Source organism: Carcharhinus amblyrhynchos, chromosome 20, assembly GCF_965287045.1.
Source record: "Carcharhinus amblyrhynchos chromosome 20, sCarAmb.v2.hapA, whole genome shotgun sequence".
Classification (NCBI taxonomy): domain Eukaryota; kingdom Metazoa; phylum Chordata; class Chondrichthyes; order Carcharhiniformes; family Carcharhinidae; genus Carcharhinus; species Carcharhinus amblyrhynchos.
The window spans coordinates 41,773,403-41,796,256 of record NC_137343.1 but is presented as its reverse complement, the minus strand read 5'-3'; the positions used below and the strand labels follow the sequence as shown (position 1 = coordinate 41,796,256).

Here is a 22,854-nt window from a genome sequence, read left to right as displayed (position 1 = left end):
GGGACAGAGTGTAATGTCTTTGCCTGTGATCAGAGCCAACAACACACCACTGGGAGCAGACTGCAAATTCTGCTTATTTGGATTGATGGTGACACATTAACTGCTTTTGCTGAAGATGTCCTGCATGGCGTAGGGGACATCAATATTGTGTCCATTTGTGCATTTGGGTTGTGTATGATTGACAACAAAACTTGTTGTGAGCTTGTTTAGTGCCCTAACTACATGGGAAGCGAAGTTTAAATTGGTTTCTGGGTTTTTTTAATTCATTCTTGGGAAGGCCAACGTCTGCATTTGCATGTCCAAGGATAACTTGCATCCATTTACTTATTTATATGAAGAATTTATTAATATTAGTCCCTCAAAGAATGTATTCTTTCAGCCACCGGTCAACTGGTGATCTTTTTGCTTCAGAGTCAGAACTGTGCGTTCAAATCCCAGGCCAGGGGACTGACTGTGTGGGATTACAGAGATGAGGGCAGGGGGAGAGGGCCTTGGTAAGATGCTGTATCAGAGAGTCAGTGCAGACCAAATGGCCTCTTCTATACCTAGCTGGTCATTTTTTTATTCATTCATGGGACATGGGCATTGTTGGCTATGCCAGAATTTATTGCCCATCAATAGTCCTTGAAAGTGAATGGCTTGCTAAGCCATTACAGACAGCACTTGAGAGTCAACATTATTGTTGTGGCTCTGGAGTAACATATAGGCCAGACCAGGTAAAGATTTCCTTCCCTAAAGGACATCAGTGAACTAGATGGGTTTTTTTCAACAATAGTTTTATGGTCATCAGTAGATTCTTAATTCCAGATATTTTTTATTGAATTCACATTCCACCATCTGCTGTGGTGGGATTTGAACCCAGGTCCCCAGAGCATTAGCTGAGTTTCTGGATTAATAGTTTAGCAATAATACCACTTGGCCATCGCCTCCCCCGATTGGGAAACTAGTGCAGCATCACCATTTTACAGAAGTTCTCTGACCGGAACAGGTCTTTTGACTTAGCTTTCAAGTCTTGACAGTTTGAGAAGTTTCTTTCTCATCGTGTGTAGGGGTACACTCCTTCCAGGGAAAGCATGGGTCAGGAGAGGAAAGGGTGCTCATTACAATGACAGATCCCTGTTGTGTGTCTCAAGCAAGCAGTAATATGGTGGACTGAATGGCCTCTTCTCCACTGTAGGGATTCTATGACATAGGCCAACACTGGTACTGAGGGAGTGCAGCCACCTCAACACTGTTGCCTTTCAGTTGAGAGGTTCAGTTGAAGCCCTGTCTGCTCCAGGTAATAGCTCCCACTGCACTATTTGGAAGATTGGTGTGGCTAATGTGCCTGTTTCACACAGAGATTTGCTGAGGGGAATTTGCTGGCTAGATATCATCTGCCACCTTTCCTACATTACACCAGTCACTGCCAAGGGATGCCATCACCTGAGATCACAGAAGGCACCAAATCAATGCAAATATGTCAAATATCTGGTGAGGAGGCAAAGTGGCTTCTTAACTGCTCACCAGGTTGGGCCATCTCTCACTGGGACTGTTCACATTGGTTGCTGCTTGGTTTGTGTGACAAGTGCTTGTTCAGTCTGAGGCCCAATCGTGACCAGGGGGAGTGTTTGCATTGCTGGAGTGAAGAGTATGATATATAACATGTAATCAAACTTCTGGATCCCCAGACAATGGCGACAGCAGAGAAATTGTGTGAAGGTGAACAGCATCTTCATTGGAGAAAGGTACTGGGTCTCCAGCATTTATTGGCAAAAATAAATTGAGGAAAGAGAGTGGCGAACGTGCGGAGTTGAATGTATTTGCAACAAGTTGATCAAAGCTCTTTTGTTCTGACTGATATTTCTAAGTGGAGAGACATGTGCTATATTTGATGGGCTGGGGTCAATTTCTAACTCGAATAACTGTCAGATCGTGCTGGGCTCTTACCACTCGCAGCGCAATCGCTAGGGCGATGAATGGCGCGATTATGGGCGAGCCAAAAAAAAATTACTGTTCAAATTTGTTGAAATAAAAGTAAAGAATGCGCAGAAGGTTTTAGCGAGGCGAAGGCACAGCGCCCGACTTCTGGCGTGTTGATGAATTGAGCAGGCGAGGAAACAGCTCTCAGAGATTGAAGCAATGGAACGGCAACCTCTGCTGAAGAGGAGTGAGGAGGACATCGTCAGGGTGAGTTAGATAGTAAGAACTCTCCACATAGCTGCTCACAGTTACATCTGGGGGGCATCTCCTTTCGTGGGGACTTTTCACTTTTACCAAAGGTGCAAGTGTGCGCCGGACTCATGAATATTGTAGAGTGTTGGTCGTGTCTGTTTACCCTAAAAATAACAACCGTTATTTTGTAAGCAATATATCAGAATTTGTACGTTTTACACAGCGGTAGTTTATCGCGAAGCTGTAAAAGTTAAACATTTGGAATGGAGTCAAACTCATGCTCTTGTGTGCGGAGTGTCCTCTTGACAAAGGTTAGAACCAGAGTGGCAGCACCCTCTCACCTGACGAAGGGGCAAACCCTGAAAGCTTGTGGCGTTTACGATCTATTAAACCTGTTGGACTTTAACCTGGTGTTGTGAGATTTCTAACAGCTACACAGAGTTCAGTGAGGAGAGGCTCTTCACTGCCAGAGGAAGTTAAGCGCAGAGTCAGACAGTGGGAAATGATGAAAGGGTTGAGACCCACACGTGAAAGTTGGACTTGCCTTTTCCACCGCAGAAGTTGCTGGATCTTCCCATCATTCTTCGGATTTACAACATCTGCAATGCTTGACTTTAAAAAAAATGGATTGAACAAGATGCCTGACTTTAGGATGTAGATGGCTAGGATGCTAGGGAGAGGCTGGGATAGACAAAGGTATATGGTGAGGTTGAGCAAAATCTAACCCCATGAGAGTCCTGGGAAGAGAGAGACACCTCACTCCAGGGAAATCTAGAAAGGTAAAACAGCCGGAAACAGTGGAGTGAGTATCATTGCGCGTTATTTTAATTATGGAGCAAGCTGGACTTTACGGGAAGAGGATCATGCTTTATTAATTCATGGCAAGTGAGAATCCCTGGAAAAGTCAGTGTTTATTTGCCCATCCCTAATTGCCCTTGAAAAGGGGACGTTCCAGTACCAGTGATGATTTGATCTTATTCACATAGCCGGAGTGTGGGAATGTAGAGCCAAAAGGTACCCAGTCCCACTGGGATCAATCATAATAGACGTTGCTGAATGTGCTGTGTAACATGGTGTCTTGAGATGGGAGAAAGCTGGTCAACAAAGGAAGCAAAGAGTTGAACTAAATGGGTCTTTTTCCAATGGATAAGCAGTGACTACTGGGGTACCATAGGGATCTGTGCTAGGGACCCAAACTGTTCACATTATATATTATGGAGCTGAGGAGGAGGAGCACATGATGATCAGGGCCTCCCTTGCCACCCTTGCATGCCTGATCCTTACTGTCACCAGCCCTCCAACACCATCTTCCTCTTCCTCCTCCTCCTGCCAGCCAGCCTCCTCCCGAGTAGTGCCCGGCTGGTCAGCCTCTACATCCTCCTCCACCTCCAAAATGTCCCCTTGCTGATGCACCGGATTGTGTAGGGTGCAGCACAGCACCACAAAGTGGGGCGATATCAGGGGGCTATATTGGAGGGTCCCACTAGACTGGTCCATGCACCTGAACAGAATTTGAGGAGCCCTATTGAACTCACCCCCCCCAAACCACAGACCCCCGGCAACACACACTCCCCATACCCCCACATACACCCCCGGCAACACACACTCCCCATACCCCCACATACACCCCCGGCAACACACACTCCCCATACCCCCACATACACCCCCGGCAACACACACTCCCCATACTCCCACATACACCCCCGGCAACACACACTCCCCATACCCCCACATACACCCCCGGCAACACACACTCCCCATACCCCTACATACACCCCCGGCAACACACACTCCCCATACCCCCACATACACCCCCGGCAACACACACTCCCCATATCCCCACATACACCCCCGGCAACACACACTCCCCATACCCCACATACACCCCCGGCAACACACACTCCCCATACCCCCACATACACCCCCGGCAACACACACTCCCCATACCCCACATACACCCCTGGCAACACACACTCCCCATACCCCCACATACACCCCCGGCAACACACACTCCCCATACCCCCACATACACCCCCGGCAACACACACTCCCCATACCCCCACATACACCCCCGGCAACACACACTCCCCATACCCCCACATACACCCCCGGCAACACACACTCCCCATACCCCCACATACACCCCCGGCAACACACACTCCCCATACCCCCACATACACCCCCGGCAACACACACTCCCCATACCCCCACATACACCCCCGGTAACACACACTCCCCATACCCCCACATACACCCCCGGCAACACACACTCCCCATACCCCTACATACACCCCCGGCAACACACACTCCCCATACCCCACATACACCCCCGGCAACACACACTCCCCATACCCCCACATACACCCCCGGCAACACACACTCCCCATACCCCACATACACCCCCGGCAACACACACTCCCCATACCCCCACATACACCCCCGGCAACACACACTCCCCATACCCCTACATACACCCCCGGCAACACACACTCCCCATACCCCCACATACACCCCCGGCAACACACACTCCCCATACCCCCACATACACCCCCGGCAACACACACTCCCCATACCCCCACATACACCCCCGGCAACACACACTCCCCATACCCCCACATACACCCCCGGTAACACACACTCCCCATACCCCCACATACACCCCCGGCAACACAAACTCCCCATACCCCCACATACACCCCCGGCAACACACACTCCCCATACCCCTACATACACCCCCGGCAACACACACTCCCCATACCCCACATACACCCCCGGCAACACACACTCCCCATACCCCCACATACACCCCCGGCAACACACACTCCCCATACCCCTACATACACCCCCGGCAACACACACTCCCCATACCCCCACATACACCCCCGGCAACACACACTCCCCATACCCCCACATACACCCCCGGCAACACACACTCCCCATACCCCCACATACACCCCCGGCAACACACACTCCCCATACCCCCACATACACCCCCGGAAACACACACTCCCCATACCCCTACATACACCCCCGGCAACACACACTCCCCATACCCCCACATACACCCCCGGCAACACACACTCCCCATACCCCCACATACACCCCCGGCAACACACACTCCCCATACCCCCACATACACCCCCGGCAACACACACTCCCCATACCCCCACCACCCCCCCGGCAACACACACTCCCCATACCCCCACCACCCCCCCGGCAACACACACTCCCCATACCCCCACCACCCCCCCGGCAACACACACTCCCCATACCCCTACATACACCCCCGGCAACACACACTCCCCATACCCCTACATACACCCCCGGCAACACACACTCCCCATACCCCTACATACACCCCCGGCAACACACACTCCCCATACCCCCACATACACCCCCGGCAACACACACTCCCCATACCCCCACATACACCCCCGGCAACACACACTCCCCATACCCCCACATACACCCCCGGTAACACACACTCCCCATACCCCCACATACACCCCCGGCAACACACACTCCCCATACCCCCACATACACCCCCGGCAACACACACTCCCCATACCCCCACATACACCCCCGGCAACACACACTCCCCATACCCCTACATACACCCCCGGCAACACACACTCCCCATACCCCCACATACACCCCCGGCAACACACACTCCCCATACCCCCACATACAGCCCCGGCAACACACACTCCCCATACCCCCACATACACCCCCGGCAACACACACTCCCCATACCCCCACATACACCCCCGGTAACACACACTCCCCATACCCCCACATACACCCCCGGCAACACACACTCCCCATACCCCCACATACACCCCCGGTAACACACACTCCCCATACTCCACATACACCCCCGGTAACACACACTCCCCATACCCCCACATACACCCCCGGCAACACACACTCCCCATACCCCCACATACACCCCCGGCAACACACACTCCCCATACCCCCACATACACCCCCGGCAACACACACTCCCCATACCCCACATACACCCCCGGCAACACACCCTCCCCATACCCCCACATACACCCCCGGCAACACACACTCCCCATACCCCCTTGACACAGTCCCCCAGCAACACACACTCCCCATACCCCCCCCCACCCCCAGCAACACACACTCCCCATACCCCCACCACCCCCCCGGCAACACACACTCCCCATACCCCCACCACCCCCCCCGGCAACACACACTCCCCATACCCAAATATAGTGTATTCCAAATATTAACCACTCATTGATCAAAGAGTTCACCATTTGCTTAAATTGCTGTTGATCTTTTGCCAGTTACTTGAAATCTATGCCCTTTCCTCACAATATTTTCATCAGTGAGAATAGTTTTTTTTCCCCTGTATCTGTCCAGATCCTTCATGATCTTGAACACTTATCAAATCTGCTCTTGGTCTTCTGGTCTTCTTGGTTGTTTAAGAAGGGTGCCAGGCAAAAGGCGGGGAATTATAGGCCGGTTAGTTTAACGTCTGTGGTAGGTAAAATGTTAGAATCCGTCATTAAGGAGGAAATTGCGAGGCATCTTGAAGGGAATTGCTTGATAGGGCGGACGCAACACGGTTTCATTAAAGGGAAGTCGTGTCTGACAAATTTACTGGAGTTCTATGAGGATGTGTCTAGGGCAGTGGATAGAGGAGAGCCGGTGGATGTGGTCTTTCTGGATTTTCAGAAGGCGTTTGACAAGGTACCTCACAAGAGGTTATTGCAGAAGGTCGAGGGACATGGAGTTGGGGGTAGGGTGTTAGCGTGGATAGAGGATTGGTTGTCAAATAGGAGGCAGAGAGTGGGGGTCAATGGGTGCTATTCGGATTGGCGGTTGGTGACTAGTGGGGTGCCCCAGGGGTCGGTGCTGGGGCCTCAGCTATTTACCATTTATATAGATGATCTGGAGGAGGGAACCGAGTGCAGGGTGTCGAAATTTGCTGATGACACCAAGATTGGGGGAAAGGCAAATTGTGCGGAGGGTGTGGAGAGTCTGCAGAAGGATCTAGATAGGCTGGGCGAATGGGCCAGGAAATGGCAAATGGAATTTAATGTTGGCAAGTGTGAGGTGGTCCACTTTGGTAGGAAGAATGGTAGGAAGGACTATTACTTACGTGGCGAAAAACTGCAGCAGGCGACGGTGCAGAGGGACCTCGGGGTCCTTGTGCATGAGTCGCAAAAACCCAGCTTGCAGGTGCAGCAGGTGGTCAGGAAGGCGAATGGGATGCTGGCCTTCATAGTGAGGGGGATTGAATATAAAAGTAGGGAGGTCTTGCTGCAGCTGTATAGGGCATTGGTGAGGCCGCAGCTGGAGTACTGTGTGCAGTTTTGGGCGCCGCACTTGTGCAAGGATATTTTGGCCCTGGAGGGAGTGCAGAGGAGGTTTACTAGGCTGATACCGGAGTTGAGGGGATTGAGCTATGAGGAGAGGCTGAATAAACTAGGCTTGTACTCGTTAGAGTTTAGAAGAATGAGGGGAGATCGCATTGAGACGTATAAGATGATGAATGGGATGGATAGGATAGAGGTGGAGAGACTCTTCCCGCTCAAAAAAGACAGTAGGACTAGGGGGCACAGCCTCAAGATAAAGGGGGGGGGCGGTTTAGAACGGAGTTGAGGAGGAACTTCTTCACTCAAAGGGTGGTGAATCTCTGGAATTCTCTGCCCATTGAAGTGGTGGAGGCTACTTCGCTAAATATTTTTAAGAAGCGGGTTGATGGGTTCTTGATAAGAGAGGGGATTAAGGGTTATGGGGAGAGGGCGGGAAAGTGGAACTGAGCCACAACAGATCAGCCATGATCTTATTGAATGGCGGGGCAGGCTCGAAGGGCTAGATGGCCTACTCCTGCTCCTATTTCTTATGTTCTTATGTTCTTACCCCCTCATACACCTCCAGCACCACACACTCCTCTTACACCTCCCAGCAACACACACTCCCATAACCCACACCCCCCCCCCACCACACACACATGCACAGTCCCCCAGCAACACACAGTTCCCATACCCTCCCACTCCCCACACACACATGTGTGGGTTAGGTTGAATGGTCATACTAAAATTGTTCCTTAGTGTCCTGAGATGAGTAGGTTAGAGGGATTAGTGGGTAAAATATGAAGGGATAAGGGGGTAGGGCCTGGATGGGATTGTGGTCGATGCAGACTTGATGGGCCGAATGGCCTCTTTCTGTAGTACAGGGTTTGTATGATTTCTATAACCCACCTCACACAGTCCCGCAGAAATACACACTCCCCATACCCCCCTCCGCACAGTCCCCCAGCAGCACACACTCCCCATACCCCCCTCCGCACAGTCCCCCAGCAGCACACACTCCCCATACCCACACCACACAGTGCCCCAGCAACACACACTCCCCATATCCCCTCACACATAGTTCCCCAGTAACGCACACTCCCCATAAGCCCCTCACAGACCCTCGGCAACACACACTCCCCATGCCCACACCACACAGTCCCCCAACAAAATACAACACCCAGCAAAACACAATCCCCATATCCCCTCACACACAGTCCCCCAGCAAACACATTCCCCATACTCCCCCTTGGACCCCCAGCAACACACACTCCCCATACCCCCTTGGACCCCCAGCAACACACTCCCCATACCCCCTTGGACCCCCAGCAACACACTCCCCATACCCCCTTGGACCCCCAGCAACACACTCCCCATACCCCCCCACAGACTCCCAGGAACACACACTCCCCATAGCCCCCCCGCCACACACCAACCAGCAACACACGCTCCCCATAAACCCCCACAGACCCCCAGCAACACACTCCCCATACCCCCCCACACACCTCCAGCAAAACCCACTCCCCATACCCCCCCAATGGAGTCCCAACAACACACACTCCCCATACCCCCCACAGACCCCCAACAACACAAACTCCCCATACTCCCCCCCACAGACCCCCAGCAACACACACTCCCCACACCCCCTTCACAGGACCCAGCAACATACACTTCCCGTACACTTTCCCTCCCATGGACCATAAGAACATAAGAAACAGGAGCAGGAGTAGGCCATCTAGCCCCTCGAGCCTGCCCCGCCATTCAATAAGATCATGGCTGATCTGAAGTGGATCAGTTCCACTTTCCCGCCCTCTCCCCATAACCCTTAATCCCCTCGCTTATCAAAAACCTATCTACCCGTGTCTTAAAAATATTTAGCGAGGCAGCCTCCACCACTTCAACGGGCAGAGAATTCCAGAGATTCACCACCCTTTGAGTGAAGAAATTTCTCCTCAACTCCGTTCTAAACTGCGGCCCCCCCCCCTACTTATCTTGAGGCTGTGCCCTCTAGTTCTGCTATCCTTTCTAAGCAGGAAGAATCTCTCTACCTCTACCCTATCCATCCCCTTCATTATCTTATACGTCTCAATAAGATCCCCCCTCATCCTTCTAAACTCCAACGAGTACAGACCCAGTCTATTCAGCCTCTCTTCATAGTCTAACCCCCTCAACTCCGGTATCAGCCTAGTGAACCTCCTCTGCACTCCCTCCAAGGCCAAAATATCCTTGCGCAAGTGCGGCGCCCAAAACTGCACACAGTACTCCAGCTGCGGCCTCACCAATGCCCTATACAGCTGCAGCAAGACCTCCCTACTTTTATATTCTATTCCCCTCGCTATGAAGGCCAGCATCCCATTCGCCTTCCTGATCACCTGCTGCACCTGCAGACTGGGTTTTTGCGACTCATGCACAAGGACCCCCAGGTCCCTCTGCACTGCAGCATGCTGCAGTTTTTCGCTCTTTAAATAATAATTCCTCCTACTATTATTCCTGCCAAAGTGGATAACCTCACACCTGCCAACATTATACTCCATCTGTCGGGTCATCGCCCACTCGCTCAGCGTATCCGGATCTCTCTGCAGACTTTCCACACCCTCCGCACAATTTGTTTTTCCACTCATCTTGGTGTCATCAGCAAATTTTGTCACCCTACACTCAGCCCCCTCCTCCAGATCATCTATATAAATGGTAAAAAGCTGAGGCCCCAGCACCGACCCCTGGGGCACTCCACTCGTCACCAACCGCCAATCCGAATAGCACCCGTTGACCCCCACTCTCTGCCTCCTATTTGACAACCAATCCTCTATCCACGCTAACGCCTTACCCCCAAATCCATGCACCCTAACCTTCTGGCGCAACCTTTTATGAGGCACCTTATCAAATGCCTTTTGGAAATCTAAAAACACCACATCCACCGGTTCCCCTCAGCATCACATACTCCTCATACCCCTCACCAGACCTCCAGCAACATACATCTTCCATACCCCTTACAGACCCACAGCAACACACACTCCCCATACCCCACACAGACCCACAGCAACACACACTCCCCATACCCCACACAGACCCACAGCAACACACACTCCCCATACCCCACACAGACCCACAGCAACACACACTCCCCATACCCCACACAGACCCACAGCAACACACACTCCCCATACCCCACACAGACCCACAGCAACACACACTCCCCATACCCCACACAGACCCACAGCAACACACACTCCCCATACCCCACACAGACCCACAGCAACACACACTCCCCATACCCCACACAGACCCACAGCAACACACACTCCCCATACCCCACACAGACCCACAGCAACACACACTCCCCATACCCCTTACAGACCCACAGCAACACACACTCCCCATACCCCACACAGACCCACAGCAACACACACTCCCCATACCCCACACAGACCCACAGCAACACACACTCCCCATACCCCACACAGACCCACAGCAACACACACTCCCCATACCCCTTACAGACCCACAGCAACACACACTCCCCATACCCCACACAGACCCACAGCAACACACACTCCCCATACCCCACACAGACCCACAGCAACACACACTCCCCATACCCCACACAGACCCACAGCAACACACACTCCCCATACCCCACACAGACCCACAGCAACACACACTCCCCATACCCCACACAGACCCACAGCAACACACACTCCCCATACCCCACACAGACCCACAGCAACACACACTCCCCATACCCCTTACAGACCCACAGCAACACACACTCCCCATACCCCACACAGACCCACAGCAACACACACTCCCCATACCCCACACAGACCCACAGCAACACACACTCCCCATACCCCTTACAGACCCACAGCAACACACACTCCCCATACCCCACACAGACCCACAGCAACACACACTCCCCATACCCCACACAGACCCACAGCAACACACACTCCCCATACCCCACACAGACCCACAGCAACACACACTCCCCATACCCCTTACAGACCCACAGCAACACACACTCCCCATACCCCTTACAGACCCACAGCAACACACACTCCCCATACCCCTTACAGACCCACAGCAACACACACTCCCCATACCCCACACAGACCCACAGCAACACACACTCCCCATACCCCACACAGACCCACAGCAACACACACTCCCCATACCCCACACAGACCCACAGCAACACACACTCCCCATACCCCTTACAGACCCACAGCAACACACACTCCCCATACCCCACACAGACCCACAGCAACACACACTCCCCATACCCCACAGAGACCCACAGCAACACACACTCCCCATACCCCACACAGACCCACAGCAACACACACTCCCCATACCCCACACAGACCCACAGCAACACACACTCCCCATACCCCTTACAGACCCACAGCAACACACACTCCCCATACCCCACACAGACCCACAGCAACACACACTCCCCATACCCCACACAGACCCACAGCAACACACACTCCCCATACCCCACACAGACCCACAGCAACACACACTCCCCATACCCCTTACAGACCCACAGCAACACACACTCCCCATACCCCACACAGACCCACAGCAACACACACTCCCCATACCCCACACAGACCCACAGCAACACACACTCCCCATACCCCACACAGACCCACAGCAACACACACTCCCCATACCCCACACAGACTCCCAGCAACACACACTCCCCATACCCCACACAGACCCACAGCAACACACACTCCCCATACCCCACACAGACTCCCAGCAACACACACTCCCCATACCCCACACAGACCCACAGCAACACAAATTCCCCATTCCCCCCCCACACAGAGCCTCCCAGCCACACACTCCCCAGACCCCCCCAACTGACCCCCAGTAACACACACTCCCCATACCCCTCACACCCCCAGTAACACACACTCCCCGTACCCGCAATCCATGCCCAGCAACGCACACTCCCCTACCCCCACAGACCTGCAGCAACACATACTCCCCCACCCTACAAACCCCCAGTAACACACACTCCCCTTTCTCCCCCACACATCCCCAGTAACACAAATTCCCCGTACTGTCCTCCACAGAGTGCCAGCAACACCCACTCCCCATCCCCTCTCACACACCCACAACAACACACACTCCCCATATCCCCCCCCACAGACCCCCAGTAACACACATTCCCCCCCCCTACAGACCCCCAGTAACACACATTCCCCCCCCTACAGACCCCCAGTAACACCCACTCCCCCCCTACAGACCCCCAGTAACACACATTCCCCCCCCTACAGACCCCCAGTAACACCCATTCCCCCCCCTACAGACCCCCAGTAACACCCACTCCCCCCCCTACAGACCCCCAGTAACACACATTCCCCCCCCACAGACCCCCAGTAACACACATTCCCCCCCCACAGACCCCCAGTAACACACACTCCCCCCCCTACAGACCCCCAGTAACACACATTCCCCCCCCTACAGACCCCCAGTAACACACACTCCCCCCCTACAGACCCCCAGTAACACACATTCCCCCCCGCTACAGACCCCCAGTAACACACACTCCCCCCCTACAGACCCCCAGTAACACACATTCCCCCCCGCTACAGACCCCCAGTAACACACACTCCCCCCCTACAGACCCCCAGTAACACACATTCCCCCCCGCTACAGACCCCCAGTAACACACACTCCCCCCCTACAGACCCCCAGTAACACACATTCCCCCCCCCCTACAGACCCCCAGTAACACACATTCCCCCCCCTACAGACCCCCAGTAACACCCATTCCCCCCCCACAGACCCCCAGTAACACCCACTCCCCCCCCTACAGACCCCCAGTAACACCCACTCCCCCCCCCTACAGACCCCCAGTAACACCCACTCCCTCCCCTACAGACCCCCAGTAACACACACTCCCCCCCCTACAGACCCCCAGTAACACACACTCCCCCCCCTACAGACCCCCAGTAACACCCATTCCCCCCCCTACAGACCCCCAGTAACACCCACTCCCCCCCCTACAGACCCCCAGTAACACCCATTCCCCCCCCCTACAGACCCCCAGTAACACACATTCCCCCCCCCACAGACCCCCAGTAACACACATTCCCCCCCCTATAGACCCCCAGTAACACACATTCCCCCCCCTACAGACCCCCAGTAACACCCACTCCCCCCCCTACAGACCCCCAGTAACACCCATTCCCCCCCCTACAGACCCCCAGTAACACACATTCCCCCCCCTACAGACCCCCAGTAACACCCACTCCCCCCCCTACAGACCCCCAGTAACACCCACTCCCCCCCCCTACAGACCCCCAGTAACACACATTCCCCCCCCTACAGACCCCCAGTAACACCCACTCCCCCCCCTACAGACCCCCAGTAACACACATTCCCCCCCCCACAGACCCCCAGTAACACACACTCCCCCCCCCTACAGACCCCCAGTAACACACATTCCCCCCCCCTACAGACCCCCAGTAACACCCATTCCCCCCCCTACAGACCCCCAGTAACACACATTCCCCCCCCACAGACCCCCAGTAACACACATTCCCCCCCCTACAGACCCCCAGTAACACACACTCCCCCCCCCTACAGACCCCCAGTAACACACACTCCCCCCCCCTACAGACCCCCAGTAACACACATTCCCCCCCCTACAGACCCCCAGTAACACCCATTCCCCCCCCTACAGACCCCCAGTAACACCCATTCCCCCCCCTACAGACCCCCAGTAACACCCACTCCCCCCCCCTACAGACCCCCAGTAACACACATTCCCCCCCCCTACAGACCCCCAGTAACACACATTCCCCCCCCTACAGACCCCCAGTAACACACATTCCCCCCCCCTACAGACCCCCAGTAACACACATTCCCCCCCCTACAGACCCCCAGTAACACCCACTCCCCCCCCTACAGACCCCCAGTAACACCCACTCCCCCCCCACAGACCCCCAGTAACACCCACTCCCCCCCCCTACAGACCCCCAGTAACACACATTCCCCCCCCTACAGACCCCCAGTAACACACATTCCCCTCCCCTACAGACCCCCAGTAACACACATTCCCCCCCCCCCCTACAGACCCCCAGTAACACCCACTCCCCCTCCCTACAGACCCCCAGTAACACACACTCCCCCCCCCTACAGACCCCCAGTAACACACATTCCTATACCCTCCTCCACAGAATCCCAGCAATGCACATTCCCCATACCACTCTCACACACCCACAGCAACACACAGTCCCCATACCACCCCCCCATTGACCCCCCCCCACCCCCCCGCCCGGTATCACACACTTCCCACAAACCTCCATCGGTCTCTAGCAACACACATTCCCCACCGCCCCCCACAGAGCTCCAACAACACAGATCCCAGCCACACACACTTCCCATAACACCCACAGCAGCACACACTCCCTGAGACTCTGGCCCCTTGTTCAAACACTCAGTGTACCCAGCACTGTCAAAAGTTTATGCATTTCAAAGAGATCCCCTCTCGTTTTTCCTAAATTCCACTGGATACAGGCCCAGTCGGCCCAATCACTCCTCATATGACATTCCTGCCATTCAAGGAATCAGTCTGCTGAACTTTCACTGCACTCCCTCTTTGGCAAGTACATCCTTTCTTAGATAAGGAGTCCAAATTGCACACAATACTTCATTTGTGATCTTGCCAAGGACATGTTCAGCTGCATTTAGACATTCTGTACTCATGTCCTCTTGTAATAAAGATCAACATACCATCTGTCTTCTTAACTGTTTGCTGTAGCTGAATACTTGCTTTCAATTACTGGTGTACTTGGGCGCTCAGGTGAGTATTTCCCAATCTGTCACCACTGAAATAATACTCTGCTATTCCATTTCTCCTTCTGAAGTTGATTACTTCACGCTTATCCATGGAATACTGCATCTGCCATGTATTTGCCAGGTGCTCTTTGCCAAGGATGAGAGGGAGAGACCAATTGCTCACCTGTACGTGGGAGAGGCCAGGTAAATGTGGAGGAGCAGCATGGGTCCCTTTTAATCTGTTATCTGGCCCAAGGTGTTTTCGGACGTCAGAAGGTGTGGATGGCACAGCACGTTCAAGTGCCAGGCCTCACACCCTGGGCAGAATTTAATGCCCATCTCCAAGGCATGTTTGGAGGAGGAGGGGGCATTTCATTTGGCAGGATGGTGCCAGGTGGGGAGCCTTCCTGCCTCTGCCTGGATTAAACCCAGGATGGGAAAGTTCACCAATCTGCCTTGTGGCCAATTGAGACCCTTAAAATGGCATTCAGCTTATCCACAGGCGGTGCTGGGGTGGCATCACGGGTGGGGGTTGGGGGGGGGCATGTCACATTTGCTTGCAACCTCTCAAAGGGGTCCTTCATTGTCACTCAGTGCTAGAGGGGGAGGTCTCTATTGGAAAAGGGATCTTGCCCCTGGACCTGGGGTCCCTCACTGATCCTGGGCCTGTGGTGGGTGCACTGGCACTGTCTGTACTGGAGAACAGCCAACATCTAGGACTGCCCAGGCTGCCAGCCACAATCAGAACCCGATTGACACAAAACGGTGGACCTTCCCCAAAGGAGCTGACACAGAGTTCCTACTGACTCTGCAGCAGGTGAGAGACCCCCATCGCAGGATTAAAAACTCCTCTAACTTTCCCCAACACAGCACTCCTCACTCATTCCTCTGTCCAGGCATCGCCTGGAATCCCCATCAGAGCAACCAGCACATACCTCTGCCTGTGTGCCAATGCCTCGCCGTCACCCTGTCACCCTTCGCTCTCTGCTATCTCTCACTGCAGCAGAAGAAAGACGATGGGGGCACGATCTTACCAGCTGTTCACGCTGCGGTGAGCCGGGAAAATTGGCGCCATCCAAATCTCCATTCACTGCAGCGGGATGGGAAAATTCTGCAGGCGGGAATGGCCATACCATTCCGGCCTATAACTTTGGAGAGAGGCAGAGATTGGTTGGGGAGGAATTGGGGGGGGGGGGGGGCGACGATAGGGGTGACCCTGCAATGCCACTGGTGAAGGATACCCACCTGCTGCACTGGGAAGGCAGCCTTGCTTTAGGAGGCTACAAGTATCAGCAGCAACCTGCCTTAAACTGGTGAGACTCCCCAGGCACTGGTGCTCAGACAGGTTGGGAAAGAGCTGACCTGTTTGTAGAGCCTGTGTTTTTTTATTATTCATCCACAGGACATCACTGGCTGGGCCAGCATTCATTACCCATCCCTCGCTGCCCTTCAAATGAGTCTGTGCTGGGCCATTTCAGAGGGCAGCTGGGAGTCAACCACATTCTGGAGTCACGTGTAGGCCAGACCAGGTAAGGAAAGCAGATTTCCTTCCCTAAAGCACCTTACTGAACCAGATGGGTTCTGCCAACAAGGTTTCATGGTCATCAGTCGATTCTTAATTCCAGATATTTCTTATTGAATTCAAATTCCACCATGTGCCAAGGTGGGATTCGAACCTGCGTCCCTGGGACATTAGCTGAGTTCCTGGGTTAATAGTCCAGTGATAGTACCACTAGGCCATGGCCTAAGGTTGAGGGTCTGAGCTCCTTAGACCTGGAACTCAATGTCCAGCCCACTCTGTGGAGCAGCCTGTGGGTGAGGAGCTGGTGTTGCCCTAGCTGTTGTTATTTGTGCTGCTGCTGCCCCTCTCATACTTTACCCACACTTGCTGTGATGAAGCTGGCAGCAAGGCAACGCAGGTCAAGCAGTGAAAGCACGTTCTCAGCCCAAATACTGTCAGATAGAACAAAGAACAAAATCAGCCCGGGAAACAGGCCCTTCGGCCCAACGAGCCCACGCCGCCATCTCAACACCACCAGTCCCCCTCTCCGCCCACGACCCCTGTCTAATGTTTTATGGCCATCCAGATTGAGGGAAACTGATTTAGGGACAATTTATTACTGTCAATCAGCCTAACAGCACATCTTTGGGGTGTGGGAAGAAACCGGAGCACCCGGAGAAAACCCACGCAAGTACGGGGAGAATGCGCAAACTCCCACAGACACCGGCCCAAATCCATGTGTCTGCACAGCAATCAGTGATAGTCACTGATCTGTCGTCTTGCCCAGTATCTGGTCCAGTTTAGACACGCACTAACGACATGAAGCACTAGGCCAATCTCAAACAACCAAGAACAGCCCAAGTACGACCCATCGCATGTATGCCCCTCGTTGGACATGAGGTGGACCGACTAAAACCTGTGAATGAAAAGAGAAAAGAGATATCAGCCTTTCACCAGGAAAGGGCTGGAACCCTTCAGTATTAGTGAAGAAGCGTTCACCACTGGGCGAGTTCCAGAAATCCACACAATGGCTGTCAAAGCCAGAACGTCTGGTTAAAATAGGAGTTGATTACCCATTTGGACATTACGTTCCTACTCGACAGCTCCAAGGGACTTTCTCTACTCGCGAACTAGTCCGCCAGTGTGAAACCCACAAGTGAATGGGATGCTATCAGGAACCCCCTCTCCCTCTCCCCCACCACCCACACCCCCCCCCCCCCCCACCGTGCCCACCCATCATGTACATGAGCCCACTCCCAATGCCTCTCCCCATTGGCAGTGATGATTTTGGCCAATGTTTAATCTGAACAAAAGCATCATCACAGGAAACAATCAAAATAAACTCGAAGCAAATTACAGCGGGTGCTGGAATCTGAGACGGGGCAGAAAAACACTGGAAAATCTCAGCGGGTCTGTGGAGAGAGTGTTTCGAGTCCGGATGTCTCGAGTCAGAAGAGTGCAACTTAACGATTGATGAAGGAGTAAAACTGAGGGGTGCTGATGAAGGCAGAGAGGCTGAGGCCACATCTAAATCAAGCAGGAAAATTGGCGGAACTTTTTTTGAAAGGAATCAGAATCATGAGGTTTTAGAACTTCACTGGTTTCGGTTGCACTCTGAGCTTTTTTCCATCACTGAAATATAACCTGAACCTCCCTCAGCGTAGTCCTCCATCAGGGAATGTTAATGGTAGGGAGCCGCTGTTACTGTTATGCTGAACATTGCACTCTGGTCTGATTCAGGCTTTAGAATTCGTGAAGTCAGCCCCGTGTATACCCTCCTGTTCTCTGAGGAACACATTAGATTCCTTACTGCCAATGGGTCAAGTACCAGTCCAAGATTATATAAGTTTCAAATCAAAAACTACTTTGTTGGGCAATTTGCTTGAAACAAATCTCTTTGTATATTGTACAGAGTTTTTTAAAAAATCTGCGCAAAGTTCTATGCATTTGTCATGTCACATTACTCATCTAATTATAGGCTAACAAGCAAGATCATATGGCTTCCTGGTTCAAAGATTAGATTCTGAAATGTATAATGGTCTATAACTGCCTTGTTGTTAAGAATGAAAGGATTCTCATGATTATCAAACCAAACCTAGCAGCAAACCACATGAGTACATGCAATATAGAGAACTGAATCCTCGAGTGAATATCATGTGGTGTCTCCTGTGGACAAATACCACGTCATATTTCCCTCGATACAAGGTCCGATTGATGTCATGTGGCCCACATTTAATATATTTTCCTCACGAGGGTTTTTACATTCAGAGTTTTTTTGTTCATGAGCGATTCTACTCAGAATGTGAAATAACACCAACAATAAGCTGCAGGAGCCAAGAATTTTTACAGAAAGCAAATCACTTGATAGTTGACTGAAAGGAGAGAATAGATGTTTATAACGATGTTTGGACAGTGGTAATCATATATTGGGAAGAACTTCCAAGTCATTTCCCTTTGTGGGTTGTTACTTTAACGTTTCAACTTTATTTATTCACATCACAAATAGGCTTACATTAACACTGCAATGAAGTGACTGTGACAATCTCCCAGTTGCTACACTCTGGCACCTGTTCGGGTACACTGAGGGAGCATTTAGCATGGCCAGTGCACCTAACCAGAACCTCTTTCAGACTGTGGGGGGAATCCGGAGCACCCGGAGGAAACCCACAGATACGGGGAGAACATGTAAACTCCACACAGACAGTGACCCAAGCTGGGAATCGAACCCGGGCCCCTGGCACTGTGAGGTGTGAGACGCTGTGCTAACCACTGTGCCACCTTATTACCTGTACGGGGACATTTTCATTTTAATTTGTTACAGATTGCCAATCTCCTGCATCTCCAACATGGAGTTTGGTTGCTCCTGTGGATAGTCTATGAATGTCTTTTAATCAGGGACATGTCTAGTTTAGTTTATTAATATCACAAGCAGGCTTACATTAACACTACAATGAAGTGACTGTGAAAATCCCCTAATTGCCACACTCCGCCGCCTGCTCAGGTACACTGAGGGAGAATTCAGCGTGGCCAATGCACCTAACCTGCATGTCTTTTGGACTGTGGGAGGAAGCCGGAGCACCCTGGAGGAAACCCATGCAGACACGGGGAGAACATGTCGACTCCATACATACAGTGACCCAAGCCAGGAATTCAACCTGGGTCCTTGGCACTGCGAGGCAACAGTGCTAACAACCTATACTACTAGTACTTAACAATGAAACCTCTCTGTGCCCAGAACTAGACTGAATGGGTATAATCAGCACAAAACCCAGATTGTATCAACATTGAGCCTTTTTAAAATCCCACCCAAGTTTTGTTTCTATTGAAGATAATGAGAGCTTCACTCTCCCTTTCTCATGTATCTTCCCATGCCTTTGCCATAATGTCATTTCACAATCAGACTGTGAAACTTGGTGAGATGTAAATTGTTAAGTTATTTATTTTAGAGTAAAGGAATGGAGTGCATCCCACTCAATCTCACTTCTCATCCTTTCTGTGGAATGTTAGCCTTTTAATCAGAATACAAATAACTTCAAAAACTAGGAGTAGTTGAGGCCATTCTGTCACTCTAGCCTGTAGTGCCAGACCTGTTCTCAATCATGAATTAGCTTGACATTTTAAGCCTTGCCTCTCGCACCTAACAAAAATCTATCGACCTCAGTTTTGACATTTTTATTTGACCTTTGTAGAGTTTTGCAGTGACATTTTCACATTACTGCTACACTTTGTGCACAGAAGTGCTTTGTTACATTGCTTTCTGAAAGGCCTCGCTCTAATCTAAAGGATCTGCACCTTGTTCTGGAACCCTGCCTGGGGGAGGTAGTTCCTCTCTTGCCATCAGCTTTACAAGCTGGGCCTGTCTGCTTTAGGAGAACGGAGATTTAAGGAGGCTATTTTAGATAATATATTTGTACAGGTGGGTTATTTGTCAGCGTGACTGGTAAGTAGGGGGTACAGAGTTAAGATAACGAGGGGCGGCACGGTGGCACAGTGGGTTAGCACTGCTGCCTCACAGGGCCAGGGACTTGGGTTCGATTCCAGCTGGAACCGAACCTGGGTCCCTGGCGCTGTGAGGCAGCACCGTCTGTGCAGAGACTGCACGTTCTCCCCATGTCTGCATGGGTTTCCTCTGGGTGCTCCTGTTTCTTCCCACAGTCCAAGTGGATTAGCCATAGTAAATGTATAGGCTTATGGGGATATGGGCAGGTGAGAGGGCCTGGACTCTGTCAGAGAGTCAGTGCAGTCTCAATGGGCTGAATGGCCTTTTCTGCGCTGTAGGGATTCTATGATTCTAATTGAGGAAAGGAGAAGTGATGATGTGCGGGCAAAGATTTAATCAACGTGTGATGTGGAATCCATTGCCCTCCTCTGTGGTGTTTTGGTGCTGGAGTCAGGGATCTGGCTGGAGGAATCCCTGGGTTGTTTAGTGTGCGGCAGGGGCCTGAGAAAGAGGAGATATCCCTCAGCCTGATTATCTGATGGATGCTGCAGTGCTGGACCCTCACTTGGTTCAACACCACTGAGCTCGCCGTCCGCACAGGAATGGCCCACATCCGCCCCCCCGGCCAGCTAGATGGCTCTGTCTTTCACTTATAGAATCATGGGATCCTACAGTGCAGGAGGCCATTCAGCCCATCGAGTCAGCACCACCCACAATCCCACCCAGGCCCTATTCCTGCCAGCTCACGTATTTCCCCTTCTCTAATCCCCCTGACACTAACAGCAACTTAGCATGGCCAATCGACCCAACCCACACACTTTTGAACTGTGGGGGGAAACAGGAGCACCCAGAGGAAACCCACACAGGCACAGGGAGAGAGTGCAACAGACACAGACAGTGACCCAAGCTGGGAATTGAAGCCGGGTCCCTTTCACTGTGAGGCAGCAATGTTAACCACTGTGCCACCGTGCTGCCCATGAGGGCATTCAGATCAGCCATTCCTCCATCAGCCTGTCCCTCCTGTGCGGTGCCAGCCCTTCCTGAATGAAGGCAAACAGGTTGCCTGCCTGGCATGTGTATTTGATGATTGAAGGCCGTGGGCAGGATGAGGGCCCAGCCTGCAGTGGAAATGAAGGTGTGTGTGGGAGAGTGAGTGGTAATGTGCCTTGAGCTGGCAGTAAGGTCATGTCCGTCACCCCATCTTCTCTACCAGTTGGCCACAATATTTCTAATATTCCAGTGGACACAGCCCCTGAGAGAGGAATTCCTCCAGTGTGACAGGTACAATCTCGCGTTGTTATACAACTGCTGGTATGTGTGGGTAACCACCAAACCACTTTCCCCTCTGCCACCTAACTTTAAACACTTGCCTGAGAAAGTGGCATCGGTTTCGACCTTCCCTTTCTTGTCCTCGATTTTCACACCACCCTCTGCTAACTGGACTGGCACGACCAGACCCACATTGTGTTCAGGAGGTTTAAATTTCCTGCTAAATATCAAATCCTGAAGTCCCGTACCTTAGAAAGGATAGCAGACCGTCAGATCGATCGATTCAAGTTACTTTGTAAACGAGGCTAAAATAAATGATTAAACATCAATTTCCTGAGGCCCCATTTTGTTCAGAACTTTTTACTTTAAAACAGATGGGAACAGTGTAGATATCACTGGATGATCCATTGAGAATGAAGTCCGCTCAGCAGTGAATGCAGCTCTGAAACATCTTACCAATTTGTTTATTTAGATTTACAAAAGGCTAAAAATTGGTCCCTTCCAAGATTGATCTTTATTAATATCATCGAATATTAAATCTCTCTGGATAAAGTGGGAATTGTTTTTGATAGCCACCCATCACCATCATCACGGGTGAGGGATATTCACCAACCGCAGTGTTACTGTAGATCAAGGGTGGCATTTCCCACCAGCAGAGGTGACTTGTCATTTACCCGCTGGCAGGATTTTCCAGTCCCGCCATTGTCAATGGCGTTTTGTGAGCTTCGCCCAGCTTGTCACTGGAATACCCACCGCAGGGCGGTTTGGCAGCACCAGAAGATCCCCCTGCTGGGAATGGCCGTAAGTCCCTTCCCAAAAGGGTGGCACGGTGGCACAGTGGTTTGTAGTGCTGCCTCACAGTG

The 22,854-nt window shown here is 52.3% G+C and overlaps 1 protein-coding gene across 1 annotated transcript in view; it reads left to right on the top strand.

The window, feature by feature from the left end:
• The first annotated feature begins 1,685 nt into the window (after window positions 1-1,685).
• Window positions 1,686-22,854, top strand: part of slc2a11b (solute carrier family 2 member 11b) — a 55,407-nt gene continuing 34,238 nt past the window's right edge. Inside the window, exon 1 of the mRNA XM_080208712.1 lies at window positions 1,686-2,169. Within this exon, the coding sequence (XP_080064838.1) occupies window positions 2,122-2,169 (48 nt within the window). The 5' untranslated portion in view covers window positions 1,686-2,121. The remainder of the gene's footprint in view (window positions 2,170-22,854) is intronic.